General features: G+C 39.3%; 1 protein-coding gene and 1 long non-coding RNA gene across 3 annotated transcripts; one reads left to right on the top strand and one right to left on the bottom strand.

Moving 5' to 3' along the window:
- The first annotated feature begins 12199 nt into the window (after positions 1-12199).
- On the top strand, positions 12200-13406 carry LOC123262494 (apolipoprotein D-like). Of its 2 annotated transcripts, none has more exons than XM_044724738.1 (4): positions 12200-12377; positions 12572-12702; positions 12847-13023; positions 13096-13406. In XM_044724738.1, the coding sequence occupies exons 1-4, from the start codon at positions 12255-12257 to the stop codon at positions 13226-13228; spliced, it is 564 nt and encodes a 187-aa protein (XP_044580673.1). In that variant the 5' UTR covers positions 12200-12254; the 3' UTR covers positions 13229-13406. The 2 variants fall into 2 exon arrangements, with proteins under 2 accessions (XP_044580673.1, XP_044580672.1); XM_044724737.1 differs by having other exon boundaries at positions 12847-13026.
- A 6142-nt stretch (positions 13407-19548) lies between these two features.
- Positions 19549-21750, bottom strand: LOC123262534. The gene is made up of 3 exons (XR_006508969.1): positions 21553-21750; positions 19736-19913; positions 19549-19665 (listed from the first exon to the last, which is right to left on the bottom strand). It is a non-coding gene; the product is annotated as an uncharacterized LOC123262534 (long non-coding RNA).
- Between the last annotated feature and the right edge of the window lie 2370 nt (positions 21751-24120).

Genomic DNA, 24120 nt, shown 5'->3' with positions numbered 1-24120 from the left:
AACCCGGTCACTAGCTATTTGGGCGATCCGCACACTTCGAGGTCAGGATGACGAGAGGGAGTTCAAGCCAAGCTTCTTTTAGGTCTCGAATTTCCACCGTTTCCAAAATTATTATTTTGGGGGAAAACAGTATCCAATCAACTGTCTATTTCCCGAGGCTTCTACCCACTCTTCCGGGTTTCCCGAAGATGTTCGCTTGAACTCCCCTCTTTGGGCCCAGAGGGCACGATGTGCCTCTCTCTCTTACTCTTACACTATGTGTGTAACTACGTATTGGTGTACACGCAAGCACATTTACATGTACAGAAATACACAGTGTCCTTATTCAATTAAGTCTTTTATTTTACTATACTAATTTATTAATTAATTATTATTATTAATAGTTAGTTATTATTTTCCTAATTATTCAAGTAATTGGTTATCTTTAGTTATTTCTATTTAACATTTAGTTATTCCCTATCGTTCAAATATTATTAAGTAATTTATTTATTTATTTATTAACAGTTATTTATTTGGTTATTAATTTCTATTATTAATAAATTTATTATTATGAACTTCCTTAAATAATTATTTAAGTATTTTCTTTCTATTAGATTTTTTTATTATTCGTACCTAAAATTGTTATTTTTTTTTGTTTCTTTTTAAAATTTATTTTATTTAAAAGTTGTACGTTATTTGTCTCTCAAAAATTTTATCTTATTCAACATTAAACAATTCCAAAGTTCTTGTCGGTAATGCTAGTCTATGTAGAGGGCAAAAAAACTCCCATTTACTTGTGTATTTAGGATTTTGTAATCTTTTCAAGAACTTCGGTTTGTTTAATGACGGGAAATTTTTCTGAGAGACCGGACGAGACACTTAATGCATTTCCTCATTACTATGGTCTGTTGTAGATTTGTTTTCAAAAAAAAAAAAATACTTTGAGATAGTAATTTTCGTATTAGTTTACGACAAAGAAAAAAAAAATGTTATTTAAGACCAAGACGTAACAAAATACTTCAAATCGAAATTTTTTGAAATCTAAAACAGACGCGATAGAGAGATATATAAAGAAGATTCCCTCCAAATTTCGAAGGAATCGGTTGGGTAGAACTTGAGATATCATGTCAACCACTTCAAAAAAAGTAGTTTCGAGAAAAACGTGTTTAAAGTTTGAGAAACAATTCCAGTAGAATAACTCGGATAATAATATTTATTACTTACTTTGGATTAATCAACGATCTCAGATCCATACGTTGGGCCTTCTTCTACTTCATACTCAATGTTTTGCACAGTTTTTTCTGCTATTCGAGCTGTTCTGCCTTCTTTTGAAGAAACAGAAGCTCACAGTTGTGTGACTCGCTCCGAACGGCCGGCTTAGATGCTGCGTCTCAAAATCCAGTGTATCGCCGAAAATAATTCGAATTTTGAAAAATCCATTTAAGAACATGTTCTTAATGGTCTAAACCTTGAAAATATGAAAAAAAAATTAGGAAAACGGTTGACCCTGAAGGCTATTCCCGCAACTTCTCGCCAATTCTATACCTAAACGCTTGAAATTGCACTTATGACGTTTTTAAGCTCTTCGAGCTCATAAATACAATTTTTGTATTATTTTGAGCTCTTTGAGCTCAAAAGTTTGATAGAAATTTGATTAAAAACTATTTTTTGAATTTTCAAATCGCGATAACTTTTGAATGAATGAACCGATTTTCACGCGGTTGGTAGCATTCGACGCAGTTTTTCAAGTTTCATATAGAATCTTCAAGTTTTAATCGATAGAGCGAAAAATTTCGGAGTAATTCCGAAAAAACACTTTTTTCCGTTTTCTTTCGTCAACGATAACTCACAAAAGAATCAACCGATTTTGACCGGACTGGTGGCGATCGACGTGGTTTTTTGATGTTAAGAGCTGATTAGTTTTTGGAATTTATTGGTAAAGCCGTTTAAAAGTTATTCCAAAAAAACCACTTTTGAAAAAATTTTTTTTTTGTAGTTTTTTTGCGATTTCTCAAAATCTACAAGTCCGAATCGTTCCGAAGTATATTCAAGATCTAAGTTTGGTCAAGCCCTTACGAATGGCACTAACCGCGATCAAATCGGTCAAGCCGTTCAAAAGTTATGAGAGGTTTACATCCACACACACACACACACACACACACACACACACACCTCGTGTCGGGCTTGCTGGGTCCCACATCGGGCGCCTCCCCAAGTGGCGGATAGGGGAATGCCCGGCATATCTGCACGTCAGATGCATTGGGTACCGAAGAAATAGAATACTCGGGGTGGACCAAAACCTAGCAAAAGATGATATGAAAATGCCAGATCAATTTCAAACATCGTCTACGGTGCAGAGGGGGGATACCTCAGTGCCGGCGAGGGAAGGTGTGCAAACGGGCCTGAACTCGTCGTTATCAAGCGACCGTTTGAACAACGGAGTAGACCCCATGGCTCTGCTGTCTAGCAATGCTAGCAAGGTTACAGGGAGTACGAAATCAGCCCAGATGGCAGAGAACGGACAGCTGAGCAACATTCCTCCGAAAAGTGGAGGACCTTTTGCTCCTGTCACTAATCAAACCTACCGAGGAAAAATCAACTCTGTACCGACCGTTACAGGCCAACAGTCACCAATGGAGAGGCTCGGCATCAAGATCGAAGAGTTAGCCGAGTTTATAGAAGACAAGAAGAATCTCCATCATGAGATTAGAAAATTGGTTACATCTATCACTACAGCATATAGGTTAGCCAACAAATCACCAGGCATGTCGGCCTCAACGACTCAAACAACTCCGAGTCTGACCAAAAAACCACAGCCATCTTTGGTCACTCCTAAAAAATCACCACAGCAAGGAAAGGACAATAACAAGAAGAGGCAGCTGTCCACGCCCAGCCCTTCAATAATTGAGAAGCCACTACAGAAAAAGACAGCCCGGAAGGACGTCTGGACTACAGTGGACCGAAATAGGAAGAAGAAGGAAAAAGAGCATGAAACAGCGGCTCCCCCTAATAAAGCTCAAAACCAGCCAAGTAAGGGTGCCTCTAAGAAACCGAGGAGAAAGAAGACAAGAACTAAGGCTGTTCTTGTCCAACCAGTAGACGGCCAAACTTATGCCGATATCCTAAAGGAAATCAAGGCCAAGGTAAGCCCTGTCGAGACGGGCGTAGACATAAAGTCTATTAAAAAGACGAAACACGGAGGCGTTCTCCTTGAAATGGCTCGAAAGACCGAAGACAGCAAGGCTTTCACCGATGCAGTAAGGTCAGCCACTGCAAACATCGGCACGGTCAAGACGCTAACACCAACAACAACGATCGAGATCCTCGACTTGGACGAAATCTCTACCGAGAGCGAAGTCCGTGAAACACTCAAACGTTAATTCACTGACAGCCTGGAGGTCAAATGGGTAAATTTGACAAAACCCACATCACGAGGAAATCGGGCAGCCTTCTGCGAAATAGACGAGGCCAGTGCGATTAAGGCCCTTGACAAGGCCCATATAATGATCGGTTGGGTGAACTGTCGTATACGCCCAGTTGCAAAAGTAACCCGCTGTTTTAAATCTCTTAGTTTTGGACACCAAACACGCCAGTGTGCGGGACCAAACAGAAGCACATGCTGCTACAATTGTGGCGGAGAGAACTACAAGGCCGTAAACTGCATGGAGAAGCCAAAATTCTTCCTTTGTGCTCCGGACAAAGATGCCCAGGATGGTCTATGCCATATTTCTGGCACTGGAGCTTGCAGGGCATTCCGCACAGCACTTGCAGAAGCCAAGAGAGGGCAAAAATGACACGCATACTACAAGGCAACCTGAATAGGTGCGCCTTGGCGCAAAACCTGCTGCGCCAGCGTGTCTTTGAAGATAAAATCGACGTCTGCTTTATCTGCGAGCAATATCTAAACATCGAAGGTAAAACATGAATCGCAGACGAAACTGGCACGGCAGCAATTTGGATTGTGAACACAAAGAACGTTACCGTCAACAACAGCGGAAGTGGAGCAGGTTTTGTCTGGATTCAAACCCCCACAACCTACTTCATGAGCGTCTATCTCTCACCTAACGAAGGGATTAGTGTGTTCCGACAGAAACTGGCAAATATAGAAAATGCGGTCACTAAATTCGACGACGAAGTCATTGTAGCCGGAGACTTCAACGCTAAATCGGCTGAGTGGGGCGCTGCTTTCTCCGACACTAGAGGTAACGAGGTTGCTAACGTCACGGCTAGACTCGACCTCATGGTGCTGAACACCGGGAGCATCACGACCTTTAGAAGACCAGGGTACCAAGAGTCCATCCTCGAGATTTCGTTGGCGACTCCAAGGACTGCCAACATGATTGAAGACTGGACTGTATCCGAAGAATACAGTGGCAGTGACCACCAGTATGTGACATTCAATGTTGGATTGTCATCTACTCCGGTTTCACAACGCGACCTTTCTAAGCGGAAGTGGAATGCCAGAAGGCTTGATCCAGAGGCATTGCGAGCTTCACTTGCACGAAGCTGGTTGTTTGTTTCTTTTTTTTTTTTTTTTTTTTTTAGAGGGGGAAATCCTTTTTGCGGATTCCAGGCATAGCTGTTTTGCCTGGATATGTGAAGACTCGACGCAGCGTCATACTAAAACTCGACGCTTACGCCCCTACTCACTAAACCCTAAACCCCTTTTCTTCTTTCCTCTAATCCCTCATGGGAACCGCTGTCAGGCATTACTTCGTGAGGGGAGGAACTAGCTACTACTCTTCCTTCTGGTGGCTAAGGTGTTAATTACCTTTCTTCTATCTTCTGATATTTGCTCTTCTTCTTTCGGTGGAACGCAAGTCTTTGAGGACTTCTATTGCAAACGTGTTGGTAGCATTCCAAGCAGCTTCTGATGACAACATTGCTTCCACTAGTAAATCTGGTTGCATTCTCTGGTTCAGGATTCTTTCTAACTCTTCACGCTGTGGATCGAAACGAGGACATACAAAGAAGACGTGCTTCGCATCTTCAGCAATTAAAGCGGTGTAGATACTCTCGAAAACACCCGTGTCTCGACAACATCTGCGTAAGGTAGTAATTGACCTCGCTGTGATTGCGGTTAAGCCAAATGTCGATCCGAGGTATGAGGCGGTGCGTCCACCTACCCTTCTCTGCAGCATCCCATTGTAGGGGCTCAGTGCAGTTGACCTTTTTCGTTGGTAAAGGGCTCGTCTTTCCTCTGCTAGAACTCTGAGGTAGGGTTCCGGCAATGACGCACACTGCTTCTTCTGATATAGTGCGGAAGGCACTAGCTACTCGTAGGGCACTCAGTCGATATATTAGTCCAGCTTTTCTCCATGATTTTTGGGTTTCCAGTGCATCAGCCCAAATGGATATTCCGTAAGTGAGCACTGATGTGACTACTGATGACAATAGTAGCCTCCTGCTCTGCATTGGGCCTCCGATGTTAGGCATCAGCCGTGCGAGACTAGCCCTCACTACTGACGCTTTGGCACTGACGTGTTCCACCTGCTGCTTGAAGTTGAGTCGGACATCCAGTATCACTTCCAGATAATGGATAAATGGTTGTGATGTGATTTCTTGTTCTCCGACTTTCAACTTGATAGTTTCTACCGTTTTTCTACTGGTGATGAGCACTGCCTCGGTTTTATGCTTGGCTAGTTGCAAGTTCACGATGTTCATCCACAAATTGACTTGTCTGAATGTTATATCAAATGCCATTTCTATCTCTTCGATGTGCTTTGCGACGATCGCGACAGCTACGTCATCCGCATATGCTACAAGTTTGACTCCCGTAGGCAGTGCTATTCTCAGGAGGCCATCATACATGATGTTCCATAGCAGAGGACCTAAAACTGATCCCTGTGGCACTCCTCTGGTGATTTCGTATTCTTCCGTACCGTTCTTCGTGTCATATTTCAGAACCCTATTCGTGAAGTAGCTCGCTACCATTTTGCGAAGGTATCCTGGTACGTTTTTTTCTTCTAGAGCCCGCATAACGCAGTCCCAGTTAGTGGAGTTGAAGGCATTCTTGATGTCCAAAGCAGCCACCAAGCAGTATTTCTTCTTTCCACCCTTCCATCTCGTTTCGGCGATTGCATCCTTGGCTGTATCAACAACCAATTTGATCGCATCCAGAGTTGACCGTCCTTTTCGGAAACCAAACTGGTTCTCTGCCAGGAGTAGATCGACTACAGTCTCTATTCTCTGATGAATTATGCGTTCGAATATCTTGCCGGCCGTGTCTCACATGCAGAGTGGTCGGTAGGATGACGGTTCTTCCGGCGGCTTTTTCCCCTTCGGAAGTAGCACTAGCCGTTGCTGTTTCCACTTCTGGGGAAAAGTCCCTTTCTTCAGGCATGTATCATAAACATCCAGGAATAATGCCGGTGCTGCTCTAAGGATTGATTTCAGGGCAATATTAGGGATTCCGTCCAATCCCGGCGCCTTATTATTCCCTACTTGATTGCCTGCCTCTATCAACTCGTCCAACGTGATAGTTGGGATGTCTTCAGGGTTGAGCTGCTCCAACTTGTAGGTGAATACCGGCTGTTGGGGAAACAGCGCAGTAACAATCTTCTCTAGGAGCTGTGGACACGTAGGTGATGGCATTGGCTGGCATTTCAGATGGGTCATAACCACCTTATACGGTCTTCCCGATCGATCTTTCTCTACTTCTGCGACCAGTTCCTTCCAGCAGCGTCTTTTGCTTTCTTTAATGGCTCTGTTTAGTTCTCGATGGGCCTTTTTATACTCTGCCAACAGCTCTGCGGAGTTAGGTCGTCTGTAGCCACGCTGAGACTTTCTTCTTTTTTTAAGACACTCTGAACGTAGAATGCTAATGTGATCGTTCCACCCGAGCACCGAAGGTCTTGTATTCATGCCACGTTTCCGAGACATACTGGCGTCGCAAGCCTGGGTGACTCTTCTCATTAGGTCCTTGGTCTTCTCTTCAGCAGTTTCTACGATGATCGGATCACACTCTAGGGCTACTACTAAAGCAGTGAGGTCGAGAGATTTAACTTTCCACCCAATCGCGCTGGCGTTCCTGTTGACTCTTGTTAGATTCTAGCCAGTTGATATTTCCCATAGTATCGCACTATGGTCACTGGCTGTGTAGATGTTCAATACTTTCCAAGAAAAATCTCTTCGAGTTAAGCAACTGCTGGCAAATGTAAGGTCGACAATTGACTTTGCCTCTCCCTTAGTATACGTTGGCGTGTCACCGGTATTAAGAAGGATCACGTCCAGTGTGGTCATTGCCTCGAGAAGTGCTTTTCCACGTGTATAAGTGAACTTGCTGCCCCAGTCTGTTGCCCAGGAATTGAAGTCACCAGCTATTGCTATGGGAAAGTGTTTTCTTGCGTCCTCAGTTAGCCGATCAAGGAAGTCTTCAAACTGTTCATTAGAGAGACTAGGTGGTGCATAGCAACTGTAGAAGCGGAGGCCATCTACCCATGCTGCTATGAAGCCGGCTTCTTTATTGTTGACTGTTTTCTGAAAAGGACATTTGTTAGTGCTGTCGGATTCCCAGGGTTGGTTACTCAGGTGTCTATAAGGCTTACTTATAAGTGCTACGTCTGCCTCTAATTCGCGCACAGTTTGCATGAGCAGGTCATGCGCAGCCTCACAATGATTGAGGTTGAGCTGCAATATCTTCATGTTCTTGGCTTTGTCATCTTCTGGAGCGCTTCTTGGAAGACGGGGCATTTGTTCGTGCCTGCATGGTGAGCCGCCTTTTCTACGACGTGCCGTTCAACGCACAGTGCACATTTAGCTGGATTTTTACAATCAGCAATTTTGTGTCCTTCTTTTCCGCACCTTATGCAGTGCTTAGACCGGTCGACTTCGCTTTTGCACTGAGATCCGAAGTGCCCAAAGTGCCAGCATTTGAAGCATTATATAGGTCTCTTCGTTGCTCTCATTCGGCAATTGACCCAGCCGATCCTTATTTTGCAGTTTCCTTCCAGTAACTTTTGTGCTGCAGCTGCTGGTAGTGACACTGTGGCTGTCTGCGTATCCCTAAAGGCTTTACGGATTTTGATTGCCTCTAGTGGGATTTCACAACTTTCTCCAGCTTCCCTCTTTAGAGCGGTCTGAATATGCTCTTTCGTCTTGTCGTCATCGACATCTCGGATCTCGATGGTCTCCTGTAGCCCTTTGCAGATCACTTTGGCCTCCTCCTTAAAGATGTCCACGATCGTCTATTGCAGGGCTTGCCCTTTGTCAGTGCTCTTCCTCGAAATCGTAATCAACAAGTCGCCCCTTCTAGTCTTGCTGTTCTTATCCACAGTTGAACGAACCTGCTCATCTGGGACGTCCTGTTTTATGCGACGCAGAATCTCGGCATACTTTGTTTTCTCGGCCGGGCGGATGATCAGTGCGTCGGATCTGATCCATTTGCGTGGTTTTTTTCGCTTAGGCTCTGGCCTGGGCTCCTTCGGCGGCTGCTTTGAGACTTGCTCTCTAGCTAGCTTCCTCTTCTCCTTCTTAGACTGTACTTTTTCCCAATCGGACGCCTTCTTAGATTCGTCACTCTGCTCTGCTACTCGTTGCGGAAGGCTTTTTTTCAAGTCCTTCTTCTTTGTGACTTTATCGGTTGGCTCTGGCGAATTTCGGTCCTTTCTCTTTCCAGGCCTTGTGTCAGTTTCACCTTTGTCCTAAGCAGCAGATTCGCCGTCACCATCGGCTCCAGTGTCCATTGCTTCTTCAGTCTCAACTTCACTTTGAATGCGTCGTCGTGATGACTGCCATTCCTCGTCCAGTTTCTTGAATCTTCCAAGAGCATTGACTACACCGGTTGTCTTGGTCTTTATCTCCTTGTGGATATTGACCTTTGTTTGGACAAACTCTTGCAGCTCAATGGTCAGCTTTTCGAGGCGCTCCAGCGCTTGCGTTCTCTTTATTTCAGTACTTGCTTCAATCGCTGCTTTTTGGGCATGAAGCCCGTTTCCACTTTTGTTCATTTCTTGTAAATTACTCATACTTTTTGATTTACCAGCGCATCGTACGGAGTGGAGCGGGTTGTCATAACTAGAAACGGGTGTACCCTCGGAGATAGTACTCCTACCCCAGTTCCCTGAGGCCTAGTCGACACTTAGCCAGTTCCGGAATACACGGACGGACTAGACTCGCTCGGGGCGGTGAAGATTCCGATCTCTAACACTCACTGCGTACTTCCTGATCAAGGCCCGAAGTGACTGGCTGAATTCACTCGGCCTTCTGGAACCGAGTTACTTATGCCAGCTTACACTCAGGGAGTGGGTATCCAAAACTTGTATCCGGTCACAGAATATAATTTAATTAACTAATTACTACTAAGTGTGAGGAAAGAGGCTCGGTTGTTGAAATTATTGGCACAGATATAACAATAAACAAATTTATTTCCAATGACTTGACAATTAACTATTTAATCAAATTGAATAAAGGAGAAGGCTCGCAAGAAACCCCTCGGATCTACTCCTCCTTTGAATCTACGTGACGACTTTATTTTAATTAATAGAATGATTTAACCAATTTAATAACAATCAAAACCCAAATAGTAACAACGATGATTAACCAGCTTACGTCGCGATTCCGTGAAATTAACTCATCCGCAGTAGGTAGGCTCTCCATGAACAATCCCCAGAAGTAGAATAAATTAATTAATGGCCTGGTCTTCGCCATAGCCTGATTAACACACAACTGAACAAATTCTAGGATGCTAACCAGTTAGCTCGAAGACCAAAACTAATTAAACTAAACTATCACTAACTGAGCCGACCCCCTCTTTGCTAGTACAACTCGCTCCGTTTAGATAATAATTTGCTCCTTGGCTTCTTTGGAGATCCTAAGAGTTGGACGCTCGAAGATCGACTGACTCCCGAACTCGCTCAACTGACTCAAGCTAGGCCCCAAGCTCCCCACTCTGAGAATTCAGACAAGCGACAGCGCCGCCAAGTGCCTAAAAATGAAACTGACGAAGGCCGGTACGCAAGGCTTCCGCACGAGCACGAGTATATCAAAATGCACTGTTACAAATAACGCCGAAATTTTTTTATCAGATCAATTTTTTTGTTCAGAATCATTTATAGAGCTCAAAAAACCACATCGATCGTCGCCTACCGCGTGAAAATCGGTTGATTTATTAAAAAGTTACAGCAGTTTGAAAATTAGAAAAATCGTGTTTCATCGAATTTTGATAAGACTTTTGAGGTTGAAGAGCTCAAAAGCATAGCAAAGCTATCTCTTTGAGCTCGGAGAGCTCAAAATAACACATAAATTGTATTTTTGAGCTCGAAAACGTGAGTGCAATTTTAAGCGCCTAGGTATGGAATTAGCGGGAAGTTGCAGGGATGGCCTTCAGGGTCAACCATTTTTCTAATTTTTTTATTTCGGATTGCTAGGAGGGTTGGAATCGTGGGCATGGTCACGTGCCAATTTTTTGAGACCCCCCCCCCCCACTTCATCAGCTGATAATTTTTTGAATTTTCAACTTTTTTTATTTTTTTCTGTATTCTTGTAATGTTAATAAGTAACTTATAAAGAAGCGGCATGATGGCCGAGCGGACTAAGTCATTATCCTCATAGTTCGTTCGTGTATCATGTCGTGAGGGGAGGGTTCGAGCCCCGACGGTTATTCGAATAGTTCCAACACCAACCGTCGGGGGTCACTCCGGTAGCCAAACTGTACTGGCATGGGTTTTCTCTGTGGTTTCCCCATCGCCACTATTCCAACACCGATAGAAAGGGGTGAGGAATAGGGTAAATACAGTACAGAAAGCACAAGTCGGTCCACAGCCGCATTGAGAATAAAGTTATGTGCGAAATTATATGTTGATTATAAAAAGTGGAGAACATGTTGTTGATTATAAAAAGAGTGGAGAATATGTTGATAATAAAAGAGTTGAAAGATTGTGTTGATAATATAGAGCGGAGCATATATTGATAATAAAGAGTTGAAAAAGAGACTACATGCGGAGATGCTGAGACAATTAGCCTTGTAAAAACCATAAATCGGTATACAAGTAAAACTCATAATAATAATAAGTAACTTATAAAAAAATGTATACTAAAAATATTGATTGCCTTTTTTTTTACGGCACTTCAAAAAATTACCGGAAATTCATGCTTCTAGACTAGAATACCCCCTTAAAGCTACACTTATGACCTACAATTGTTAAGCCTATAATAGCTTAAGCTATTAATTTAACTGAAACGTTCGATACTCCATTTAAAAAATAAAATAAAAATTTTTTTTTAATTAATTATTATTTATTTTAGAACACATTAAAAAATGTAAATAATATTACTAAAAATATTTACATAAATAACAGGTGAATTTAATTGAATTTTGAATTTGTGCAAGTTAATCAAAAAAGTATTCGAGTTAAATTTTAATTAAAATTGCTTATAAGGTTATTAGGTTTAAGAGTTGAATTGTAAAATATGCCCACTGAAGTTGGCACGATAAAGTTAGTTTAGTATAATATAAGAGTTGATACTCGTAAATTTTAATTTAAGTATCTTGTGCTGTACTATGAGGAAGAAATAAAAATAAAAAACACAAACAAATGTTAACATTGTTAGAAATGTTTAATTTCATTCTTTTGCACACGCACATGCATGCATAACAAGTTAAGGTTTATAGTGCAACGACTATAAAACTAATAAAAAAAATAATATATTTTTGAGCATGCAACACGCTATTATTACGAAATTCAAATGAAAAATACTACAGACTACACAGAAAATAATTTGGTGAATTGGTGAATATAATTGGTAAATAAATTGATGAAAAAAAAAAAACAATTTGGTGTCGCAATTCAGGAAAAATATTTTTTTTTTTATGAACTTTAAAAGATTTTTTTTTTAATACTTATAAACGAATTTCTTCGGAAGGACCCAAAATCATTTTTTTACATCTAGAAATCTTTTCAAGCAGTTAATTATTTTATCTCAAATATTGTTATTACTATATCATTTATTTATAATATTTCAAATTAAAAATTTTATTTTATTAATTATAAATTATAAATTGAGTCTGAGAGCAATTTATATTTTTTTTTTCGCATTATATTTTGTCTCTAATTGTAAAATTTTATTTTTAGCAAAAGTCGTATAGAAAAATATACGAAATGTTTAATTTTTTTAAACTAATTTGACAGTTCAAAGAGTAACAATTCATCTTTAACCAATAGAATTCATGATTTTCCTGCCACAGTTACACGGACAACTAAATATAAGAATCGAAATTCAAATGACGTTACAGTTTTCAAGAATTGGCAACTCAAGAATAATCCAATTATCAAATCATGAACAGTTTCATTATTGTTTGCTGTATTATTATTGCAGCTTATGTTCAAGCATCACAGTCAAAACAAATTGCTACATGTCCTAAAGTTCGACCTATGGAAAATTTAGAAATCTCTAAAAAGGTAAAAGCAATCTATTCTCTAACTTCATTTTTCAGGAACTTTTCTTGTAATATAATAATTATATAATTTACGGTTTTTCACGATGAAAATTGCAAGCCTCATAGCGCGAAGCGATTGAGGTAGTGCTTTACTCCCAACACATCAAGGTACTCAAGCATTATCTACTGTTTTAATACTATAAAAATATTCTTCAGCTTTTTGGAAATTGGTATGGATGTCAAGAAAGTGTCACTAGTTTCCCCGAATTGAACAAGTGCATTTTACTGATAATGGAACCTAATGGACCCTCAGGTTGGTCCGCAATATCTTCTGGAATTTCCAACAAGTACGTATGAGTTTCTTACATTACTATCATACGAGGAAAAAACAATATTTCAAACCCAAAAATTTTGGTTTTAGTCTTCATACTTTCAACAGCAATCCATTCCTTAATCAAAAACTTACATTTATAAATTATGTCTTTGTGTAGAACTGGCATCACAACCTCAATGACTGCCACGGTAACAGTTGATGAACAACAGCATGCCATAACTTCTGTGCATTACAACTCATTGCCCCCAGGTCCGATTACAATTGGTGTCACTATTCTAGACACGGATTATGAAAATTACTTGCTTCTTTGGAGTTGCAATGATGACCAACCACAACAGTAAGTTAAAGTAAATAGTTAAACAAGAATTATAATTGATGTACATATACATAAATTTTGTGTTTCTAGAACTCCCGGGTTTTGGATGCTTGCAAGAAACCGTACATCCTGCGGCAATTTTGAAGAAAAAGTGAAAAGTATAATTGATAAAATCGGTATTACTTTGGCTATGAATTCAATCGACCAGATTAATTGTTCTTAGATTGTGATTCGGAACTTTAAGAAAAGTTGGGAGTATCTTATTTAAAGATTTTTTGGTCTAATGTGTAGATTTATTACATTGAAAATAAAATTGCTCAAAGCAACATTCTGGTTCCGGCCCTCAAAAAAAAGCAGATATTCATTATTTTATAATGAAAATAAATAAAATAAATAAATAACTTTACTTTTTAACTTCCCGCTAAGAAAATCTCAGATTTTCAAAAATCGGGAAATTATTGATTTTACCCCGTTTTACAAAAATCGAGTTTTCATCAGATCTCGACGTTTGAGGGTCACAGGAAGTTTCCCTGACTATCCCCGCGAGGGTCACTATGCCTGTGTGTGTGTGTGCGTGTGTGCGTGTGTGTGTGTGTGTGTGTGTGTGTGTGTGTGTGTGTGTGTGTGTGTATGTAAGTATGTAAACCTCTCATAACTTTTGAACGGCTTGACCGATTTTATCGCGGTTGGTGCCATTTGAAAGGGCTTGACCAAACTTAGATTTTGGATACAATTTGGATCGATTCGGACCGATAGATTTCGAAAAATCTAAAAAAAACTGTGAAAAAAATCTGGAAAACGGTTGACCCTAAAGGCCATCCGTGCAACTTCTCGCCAATTCCACACCTAAACGCTTGAAATTGCACTTATGACGTTTCTGAGCTCTTCGAGCTTAAGACTACTATTTGTGTGTTATTTTGAGCTCTCCAAGCTCAAATAAATAGCTTTTGTATGCTTTTGAGCTCAAAAGTCTGATAGAAGTTTAATAAAACAGTATTTTTTTAATTTTCAAACTGCAATAATTTCTAAATGAATGAATCGATTTTCATACGGTTGGCAGAATTCCACGCAGTTTTTTAGAATCTATGATATACTTTTGAACACAAGTTGATCGAACTGAAAATCTTAGAGAAATTTGAAAAATTGACTTTTTCCGAATTTTTTCGACAACGATAACTCACGAACCAATCAACCAAAGATCCGAAAAGAAATCTTGAAGTTATCTGAAAAAAACACTTTTTTCGAAATTTTTCGTTTTCGATAACTCTCGAACAAATCAACCGATGGGACTGGTGGCAATCGACGTGGTTTTTCAAGCTCCAGAGCTGATAAGTTTTTGAAATTGATCGGTGAAGCCGTTTAGAAGTTATTCCAAAAAAACGATTCTTTGAAAATTTTATTTTTGAAATTTCTCAAAATCTAGCGAACCAAATCGATTCAAATTTTCACGAAATTTAATGGCAAGGATACTCTTTGGATCGCCACCCATTTCGATCCGATCAGCCGAGCCGTTCAAAAGTTATAAGAGGTTTACATACATACATACATACATACACACACACACACACACACACACACACACACACACACACACACACACACACACACACACACACACACATTGACCAAGACGGCCGCATCCTGAGGAAGTTGAAAAGAAAAATTCGTTCTCCCGAAGGCGGAGCTTTTCATACTCCCAAGAAGCTGAAAGACGTTGGACCTGGTCATCCCATCAAGAAGCAGGAAGTGGTTAAGGATCTTCCACAAAACTCTTGTGAACAGAACAAGAAGCCAGGCTGGGAAAAGGTGCAGTCCAGAAAGGACAAGAAGAAGGAGCGCAAGAAACTGCTTCCAGAAAAACCTCTGGTGCCTCCACCGAAGCCGAACCAGAAGCCAAGAAGAACAGCAACGAGACCGGAGGCACTTATTATCCGTCCAGCGAACAAAGATAAGTATTCTGAAATACTTACACGGATCAAGGCGGACGTTCGCCCAGATCAGGTCCGCAACACAGTCGAGAAGATACGCAGGACCGCGACAGGGAACATTCTCATCACGCTGTCGAAAGGCAGTAGTGATAGAGGTAAAGACCTGCAGAAGACTATCGCGGGAATACTTAAGGAGGACGCAAATGTCATTAGTACAGGACCTGAAGAAGACCTGGAAATTCGCGATATATATGATACTACAACTAAAGATGACATTCTAACAGCTTTACAAGAGGCAGCTGGAAACGATTGTGGTATAACAGTAGAGGCCATTAAAATTCGTAAGGTCTTACGTAGCAGAACACAAATTGCGTCGGTGACTCTGGCAGCAACGGTAGCGCAGAAAGTGGTAGGAGAACACGGTAAGATTAGGATCGGCTGGACCAATTGTCGTATTAGAACAGTACTAAGACCAGTCCGATGTTATAAATGCTGGCATTTTGGACACCGTGCGGTTCAGTGCACAAGTAAAGTCGACCGCTCCAAACTTTGCATTAAATGTGGAGAAGAGGGACACAAAATCGCCGAATGTAATAAGCCTGCTAAATGCGCACTGTGTGCGGATCAATCCGGTACAGAGAATAACGCCCATCATGCCGGCACAAGCAGATGCCCAGTATACCAAGAGGCACTCAAGAAGATAACTGATAAACGAAAATGAGAATACTGCAGCTAAACATCAATCACTGTGAAGCGGCACATGATTTGCTCATGCAGACAGTACGTGAACAGAAGCTTGACCTTGTGCTTATATCGGAACCGTATAAACACCTCGGCGGCCAACCATGGGAAACTGACTGCACCAAAAAAGCTGTCATATGGTCCTGTCGCAAGCTCCCCTTCCAGAGTGTCGTTAACAATGGCAGCGCCGGCTTTGTAGCAGCATCGGTAGATGGCATCCGCTTTTACAGCTGCTACACACCACCTAGCCTCACTATTGTTGAATTCATGGACTTTCTGGATCGACTGACGGAGGACGCGAAGCAGTACTACCCAGTGGCAATAGCTGGAGACTTCAACGCCTGGGCAGTGGAATGGGGCAGCAAACACACCAACGCTCGAGGTAAAGAACTACTGGAAGCTTTTTCTACGTTAGATGTAGTATTGTTAAACAGCGGCGATGCGCCGACGTACACTAAAGGCGACGCAAGTTCTATTGTGGATCTTACTTTTGTCAGCAGCAGCCTCATCAGAGGAAACTACGACTGGAAGGTGATGGAGATCTACACGGCCAGCGATCACAATGCGATTCTCTGGGAAGTATCAAGGACCAGAATCCTAGAAGACCGGCTAAGAAACTTGACATCGTTGGGTGGAAGGTGAAATCCTTTGACCCAGGTGCTCTAGTAGCTGCCCTAAATAGTGAACCGCTTACTACTGGATCTGCAGAAGAAATGACCAAGGACTTGATGAAGAGAGTGACCCAGGCTTGCGACACCTGCATGCCTCGTAAACGGGGCATGAACCAAAGACCTTCGGTGCACTGGTGGAACGAACACATCAGCTTCCTACGGAAAGAGTGTCTCAAGAAAAGAAGAATATCTCAGCGTGGTTATCGGCGGCCTGACTCAGCGGAACTAGTCGCAGAATACAAGAAAGCTCGTCGAGACTTAAACAAAGCCATCAAGGATAGCAAGAAGAACTGCTGGAAAGAGCTAATCAACGAGGTGGACAAAGACTTGTGGGGCAGACCTTACAAGGTAGTCATGGCAAACTTGAAATACCAGCCAATGCCGTCTCCTACGTGTCCTCAACTCCTACAGAAGATCGTGACTGCACTGTTTCCACGACAGCGCGTTTTCAACTACCTGTTGACACAAGACGAACTGAATGATATCCCACCTGTGACGAAAGAAGAACTGATGGAAGCTTGTAACCGCGTCGGGAATAATAAAGCGCCGGGATTGGACGGAATCCCTAATATTGCCTTGAAAACATCTATTAAAGCAGCGCCAGCGTTATTCCTCGATGTCTACAACATCTGCTTGAAGGAAGGGATTTTTCCTCGGAAGTGGAAACAACAACGGCTGGTACTACTTCCTAAAGGAAAAAAGCCACCGGAAGAACCGTCATCTTATCGTCCACTCTGCATGTTGGATACAGCCGGTAAGATACTCGAACGTATAATCCACCAAAGGATAGAAGCAGTTGTCGATCCACTATTAGCAGACAATCAGTACGGATTTCGAAAAGGACGATCAACCCTGGACGCAATCAACCTGGTTGTCGGTATAGCCAAAGACGCAATCGCCGGTACCAGATGGAAGGGTGGAACGAAGAAATATTGTCTGGTGGCAACCCTAGACATCAAAAATGCCTTCAACTCCGCCAACTGGGATCGCATCATGCAAGCTCTTCAAGAGATGAACGTACCAGGATATCTACGAAGGATAGTCGCTAGCTACTTCACGAATAGAGTCCTTAGATATGACACGAAGAATGGTCCAAAGGAGTATGATGTTACTGGAGGCGTCCCGCAGGGGTTCTGTTCTCGGTCCACTTCTCTGGAATATCATGTACAACGGATTGCTGAGACTGAAACTACCAAGAAATGTCAAACTGGTAGCGTACGCGGACGACGTAGCCGTAGTAATCGTCGCCAAGCATATTGATGAGATAAATCATATGTTCACGATCACCTTTGAGCGAATTAACCAGTGGATGGACACAGTAAACCTACAACTGGCTAAACAGAAGACCGAGGCTGTACTTATCACTAGCAGAAAAGTGGTGGAAACGATCAATTTAAACGTCGGAGACCAAGAAATCACATCCCAACCATTCATTCGATATCTGGGAGTGATGCTCGATTCCCGACTTAACTTCAAACAACAAGTTGAACACGTGACCGCCAAAGCATCAGCAGTAGTGGCTAACCTAGTACGATTGATGCCCAACATCGGTGGCCCGAAGCAGACAAGGAGGTTATTGCTATCATCAGTAGTTACATCGGTCCTCACGTATGGGATATCCATTTGGTCCGACGCACTTGAGACCCAAGAATCATGGAGGAAAGCATGTCCGGTTTACCGACTGAGCGCGCTAAGAGTAGCCAGCGCCTTCCGAACAATATCAGAGGAAGCAGTGTGCGTCATTTCTGGAACTCTGCCGCTTAGAGTCTTAGCTAAAGAAAGACGGGCCCTTTACCATCGAAAGAGGTCAACTACACTGAGCGCTGAAGAACTAAGAACAGAAGAACGGCAGCACAGCATCTCGCGATGGCAACTTGAGTGGGACGCCGCAGCAAAAGGAAGATGGACACACCGCCTCATACCAAAGATCGACGTTTGGCTGAGCCGAAACCATGGTGAAGTCAACTATTACCTAACGCAGATGTTGTCAGGACATGGGTGCTTTCGAGAGTATCTGCACCGCTTTAAGCACGACGATTCTCCGGAGTGCCCGTCTTGTCCAGGGGTTATTGAGGACGCAAGGCACGTTTTCTTTGTGTGTCCACGTTTCGATCCTCAGCGTGAGGAGTTAGAGAGGATCCTGAACTGGAGAATCCAACCAGAGACAATAGTAGATGCAATGTTGTCGAATCAAACTGCTTGGAACGCTACAAGCACTTTTGCCACAGAAGTGCTTACAGAGCTGCGTTCCATTGAAAGAAAAAGAGCAAATGACAGAAACTAGAAGGAAGGAAAAATAACACCTTAGCCACCAGAAGGAATAGCGGTAGCTGGATCCTCCCCTCACGAAGTAATGCCTGACGGCGGTTTCCATGAGGGATTAGAGGAAAGAAGAAAAGGGGTTTAGGGTTTAGTGGGTAGGGGCGTTAGGGTCGAGTTTTAGTATGACACTGCGTCGAGTCGCCACATATCCAGGCCAAACAACTATGCCTGGAATCCGTAAGAAGGATTCCCCCCTCTAAAAAAAAAACAAAAAAAAAAACAAACAAACAAACAAACAAACAAACAAACAAACAACCAGCCGCACGGATACCATCGTGGGAATAGTCAGGGAAGCTTCCTGTGACCTTAAAAGGTCGAGATCTGATGAAAACTCGATTTTCGCAAAACGGGATAAAAGCAATAACTTCCCGATTTTTTAAAATTTTCAATTTTCTTAGCGGGAAGTTAAAAATTTTTTTCAAAAGTGGTTTTTTTGGAATAACTTTCGAACGGCTTTATCGATCAACTCCAAAAACTAATCAGCTCTTAACCTTGAAAAACCACGTCGATCGCCGCTAATCCGTTTAAAATCGGTTGATTCGTTAGAGAGATATCGTGCAGGAAAGAAAACCCAAAAAAGTGTTTTTTCGGAATAACTCCGAAATTTCTAGTTTGATCAATTCGATCAATTCAAACTTGAAGATTTTTCATAAGGGTTAAAAAACTGCGTCGAATGCCGCCAACCGCTTGAAAATCAGTTTATTCATTCACTCGGGTACCCAAGCCAACGCCGCAGCTAATCTCGAAAAAGCTAAAAATATTAATTTTATATTAATTATAATTTTATTAATATTAATTATTTTAATAATAATGTTATTGTAATATTATTATATTAAATAGATTATAAAGATAAGGATTATTATATTAAATAGATTATAAAGATAAGGATCTTTGTTTTCGACCCTGTTCTCGATCTCCTTGCCCTCACAACCACCGGCCAACTTTTCCAGCAAATTTTTTGCAATCTTCACAGTTACCAAGTTTCTCTTTTACTACATCTGCAATAAAAAAATAAATAAATAATTCGATACATTAAAAAACACAATTATATAAAAATCATTTTCATACCTTCCATACACTTAAATGTTTCTGTTGCGCTAAAATTAAGTTTTCCCACGCCTTTTATTCTTTTCCCAGTACCAGAGTAATTTTTTTCAACATTTTTGGTCATCAGTGCAGATGCCATTTTACAAATGCATCCTTTCGCTGTTTTTTCGCCAAAAAGTTTGATCCGGAAAAATGCAAGCTGGAAATAATTATAATAGTTTATAATAATTTTCTCCCAATATTTAAATCATTTTCACTAGAACAAAAGCTTGAATCAATTTTATAAACCTTTTGTCTTTGTACATTTTTTAAATGATTGTATGTTTTATTTTGTAAAATATTTGCAATTGTTAGGTACCTGTTATTTTTAATATAACTATCAGTATTAAAATTATTTTTTTTAATTTACTTACTTTTTTATTACTTTATTAGTTCATTCAATAAACCAAGTTTTACTTTCACACTTAATAATAATGGATATAATAAAGATAATAATTATTATAATAAAAATGATTTATTACATTTATTATAATAGTCAATATTTAAACAAACGAATTTAAATACGTACGAACCGGTCAGTCACGATGTCACAAATAAACTGAAATAAGAAATACACACACACACACACACACACACACACACACACACACACACACACACACACACACACACACACTTAGACATACATGATACGCGTGGCGCTGCTTTATTATTACACGCTTTATATTAGCTTCACTTGTATGTCAGTTTGTTTGTCAGTTTGTCAGTTTGTCAGTATGTCAGTATGTCAGTATGTAACTCTCCGTGGGTAATCTGCGCGCCTGCGGCCTTCCTTGGTTCTGGTAGCCGTTTCTCAGGCTCGCTCTCCGAAATCGAACTCTGATTCCCCGTATTTATAATATTTATAAATAATTATTTTTTTTTTATTAGCTTCACTTGAATGTCAGTATGTCAGTATGTCAGTATGTAACTCTCCGTGGGTAATTTGCGCGCCTGAATATTTTTGATAATCAACAAATAATAGTTTAAAAAAACTAAAAAATCACGCTTTTATAAATAAACCAAACTAAAAAGTAAAAAATAAATAATAGTTTAAAAATCTAAAAACACGCTTTTTATAGAAAACCAAACTAAAAAATAGAAAATAAATTTAAATTAAGAATAGTGTTAAAAATTTCAATAAATATAAATTAATAATAGTGTAAATAAAAAAAATGTATTTTATTTTAAAAAAAGCGTGGGGTGCTTTTTAAGATATTATCAAAATGATAATCACTCTACTCATATCTGTCAATAAAATATTTATAACTATTGACACCATGCACCTCACGCTTTTTTTAAAATAAAATACATTTTTTTTATTTACACTATTATTAATTTATATTTATTGAAATTTTTAACACTATTCTTAATTTAAATTTATTTTCTATTTTTTAGTTTGGTTTTCTATAAAAAGCGTGTTTTTAGTTTTTTTAAACTATTATTTATTGTTTTCTGTAGCTAAGCATAGTACCCGACCATCGGTCTAATACAGCGACTCAAACACATACGTTCACTAAGAAAAACTTGGTGCACGCGGATTTGGTCTTTAACAAAGCTTGTGTCGTTTTTGGTAACTCAGGATGTCCTTCTTCTCTAAGTAGTAATAAAAGTTCAGCAATTACATTTAATTGAAGACTGTTTAAATTTTTTAAGGCCCTCTGTCGAAGTTTTTCTTGAAAACTTTTATTTGAACCAGTTTTATCTTCAATGTTATCACTGTTGTCATCACTTTCATTATTTTTGTCGCTTAATTTATTACTTGTATCATTCTCATCATTATCAATAATTAAACTTACCAGCAATTAAACTTACGACTGATGGGGAAGCAGTAGCTGATTGGGCTAAAGAAGTTGGCCTTGAAATAAATTTTTCAAAAACTAAGGTTATGATTCTTGGAAGTAACAGAAGACTCAAGCTCTTAGACAACTGTGATCTTCCTCTAATATCAGAAGATCTGACAGAATTGCAGCGAAATTTAATAACATTCTTTTCAAAATGCTAAATTTCTCGACTACAATCCACGAGCATTCATTTGTAACCTCTGCAATTCGAATCTGGAAAGAGCTATAGTAGTATACCCACTGAAGTCATAGAATCACTCAGCCTAGACTCCTTCAAAAATAAAGCTTTTGAATTTTTTGTGAAACTAGAACGAGAAAATGTACTATAAATGTCAAACAGGCCATTTAAAAATTTAAAATAAAAAATTTACAAATTTAAGTATCTAATATGTTACCATTGAAAAAATTAGCTTTCAAATATTGCTCATTGATTCTATTGTCGTTCTCATTCTTATAAATAGTACAGTACTATTGAATTTTGCAACTATGTTATTAAATCATTCAAAATTATTAACTTCCTTAAAATATGATGATGTTAGTCTTATATATTTAATATTGTTATACGTGTACTTTATTATAAAAATTATGTATATTATTGTCATTCGGCTAGTTTGCCTTGACATAAAAATTTAATAAATAAATAAATAAATATCATTGTCACAACTAATATCAGAATGAATGCAAATGTCATCACTATTTACACTGTTATCATTTACACTATTATTGACACTTAGGTTACTTGAGTTATGTACAGAAATATTTGCATCGCATTGTTCATCGTTATTTACATTTTTTTTTAATTCTCTAAATTTTTTTAATCGCTGATATGCTTGTGACATTGTGAAAACAAAGTTAATTGGTCAATATAACCTACAACATAAGACGTGTAAATGAAATAAATGTGCTCTGAGAACTGAGAAACAGATTTTTGGCGCATGCGCAAGGACGTATGGATTTGATTATCGGCCGATGAACGGCTGTTGATCGCATGCTATTTTTATTTACGATTGAATGGCTAATGACAGTTTGCCAGATATGGACCATTAAAAATTGCCAACGCTTGGCCGAATGTTCGTCGCCTAACATCGGCCGATGTATGGCTTTGTCGCCATCAACGGTAACTTTGTATGGGATTTCGGACGCTACCGAGATTGTTCAAATCGGTCAAACTATTTAAAAGTTATAAGAAGTAAGAGGGTTACAAACATTTGCACACACACATATATATAAACATAGCGACATCTTCGTAGGGATAGTCAGAACTGCGTCTTAGGAGTTCAAAACATAGAGATCTGATGAACACTTTATTTTCAAAAGCCGGATTGAAACTAATAATATCTTAATTTTTCGAAAATCATTGATTTTTATAGAGGGAAGTTAAAAATAGAACATGAATAGACAACATAAAATAAAAATAATTAAAATATAGTTGATGAATTTTTCGCTCATAAACTATTTCAACTATTTTAACTGAATAACAACACTTAACATCTGCTAAAACTGAAACAACAAACATATGCAATAAAATAAATAATAATCGATTAAACTCTAAAAATTGTTGATAATTGATATTTATTTAATTAATTATATATATTTATTTATTAATTGAAAAAAGTTACATTTTTAGTTAGTTTTACTCACAATTTTTTGTGAGTAAATAAAATAATTAATTCAACGAAATCTTGGAATAATTTTTATCTTTTTTTCTACGTTTCTGAATTGAGAAATACATTCTGCTAATTTTTAAGATTGAATGATTAGTAGTTAAATATTCACTAATCTAATCATAATTAAATTACTATTAAATTTTCTTGGGTTATCTTCAGAATAATTGATAATATACTGTCAGATTTACTCAACAGTCAGTAGAATGAGTAATGTCAGCAACAATCCAAAATGTAGCTTTTAGTTGATCGGATCTATTAATTACTGTTCGCACCAACAGTTGACATTAGCAAAGCTTCCGCAGTGGCCTCCTTTGTACCCACGTCGTTTGCACTCTGCGTTGCAGTTGGAAGTGTAATTAACTGCCCCCCAAACACAGCTTCCAATGAGCTTATCTGCTTGGACTGCATTTTGCGGCGAAGAAACTATCACCATGAATGACAAGCAGATTAATAGCAAAACTGTTTGGTAATTTTTAGCCATTTTAAAAAGAAACTATGTGTTTTTCTTTTCCTTGAGAATTGTTATTATAATTAATGCGTCAAAACACAAGCTTTAACTGATACTTGTGCTGTTGCTCTCGATATTTATACTCAAAGAGACAATGGCTTACAATAATAATCTCTTTGTTTTATTGTTGAGAATATTATAATAATACCGAGTAAATAAGGAAAGTTTGTATATCTGTAAGATAAATAAATCTTATCAAATCTTTAAATAAATTTATAACATTGTTTTTTATTTGCCAATTTTTCGTAGAAACAAGAGAGAGGAGGGGATTAGGTACAACTAGGTCTCTAAGAAGAGCCGAAGCTATATTAAAACTCTAATATGTTGAATATTTTATCCTCTTTTCGA

The sequence above is a fragment of the Cotesia glomerata genome, linkage group LG4, assembly GCF_020080835.1.
Source record: "Cotesia glomerata isolate CgM1 linkage group LG4, MPM_Cglom_v2.3, whole genome shotgun sequence".
Taxonomy (NCBI): Eukaryota; Metazoa; Arthropoda; class Insecta; order Hymenoptera; family Braconidae; genus Cotesia; species Cotesia glomerata.
The sequence above is the reverse complement of the archived record's forward strand: the minus strand, read 5'-3'. Positions and strand labels throughout refer to the sequence as shown.

What these genes read in the sequence shown, in the direction of transcription:
- LOC123262494 (XM_044724737.1), top strand. Translation starts at nt 12,255, where the DNA reads ATGAACAGTTTCATTATTGTTTGCTGTATTATTATTGCAGCTTATGTT. An exon ending in ATTTAGAAATCTCTAAAAAG is followed by an intron (nt 12,378 to 12,571) that starts GTAAAAGCAATC and finishes AATATTCTTCAG; the next exon opens with CTTTTTGGAAATTGGTATGG. An exon ending in TCTTCTGGAATTTCCAACAA is followed by an intron (nt 12,703 to 12,846) that starts GTACGTATGAGT and finishes GTCTTTGTGTAG; the next exon opens with AACTGGCATCACAACCTCAA.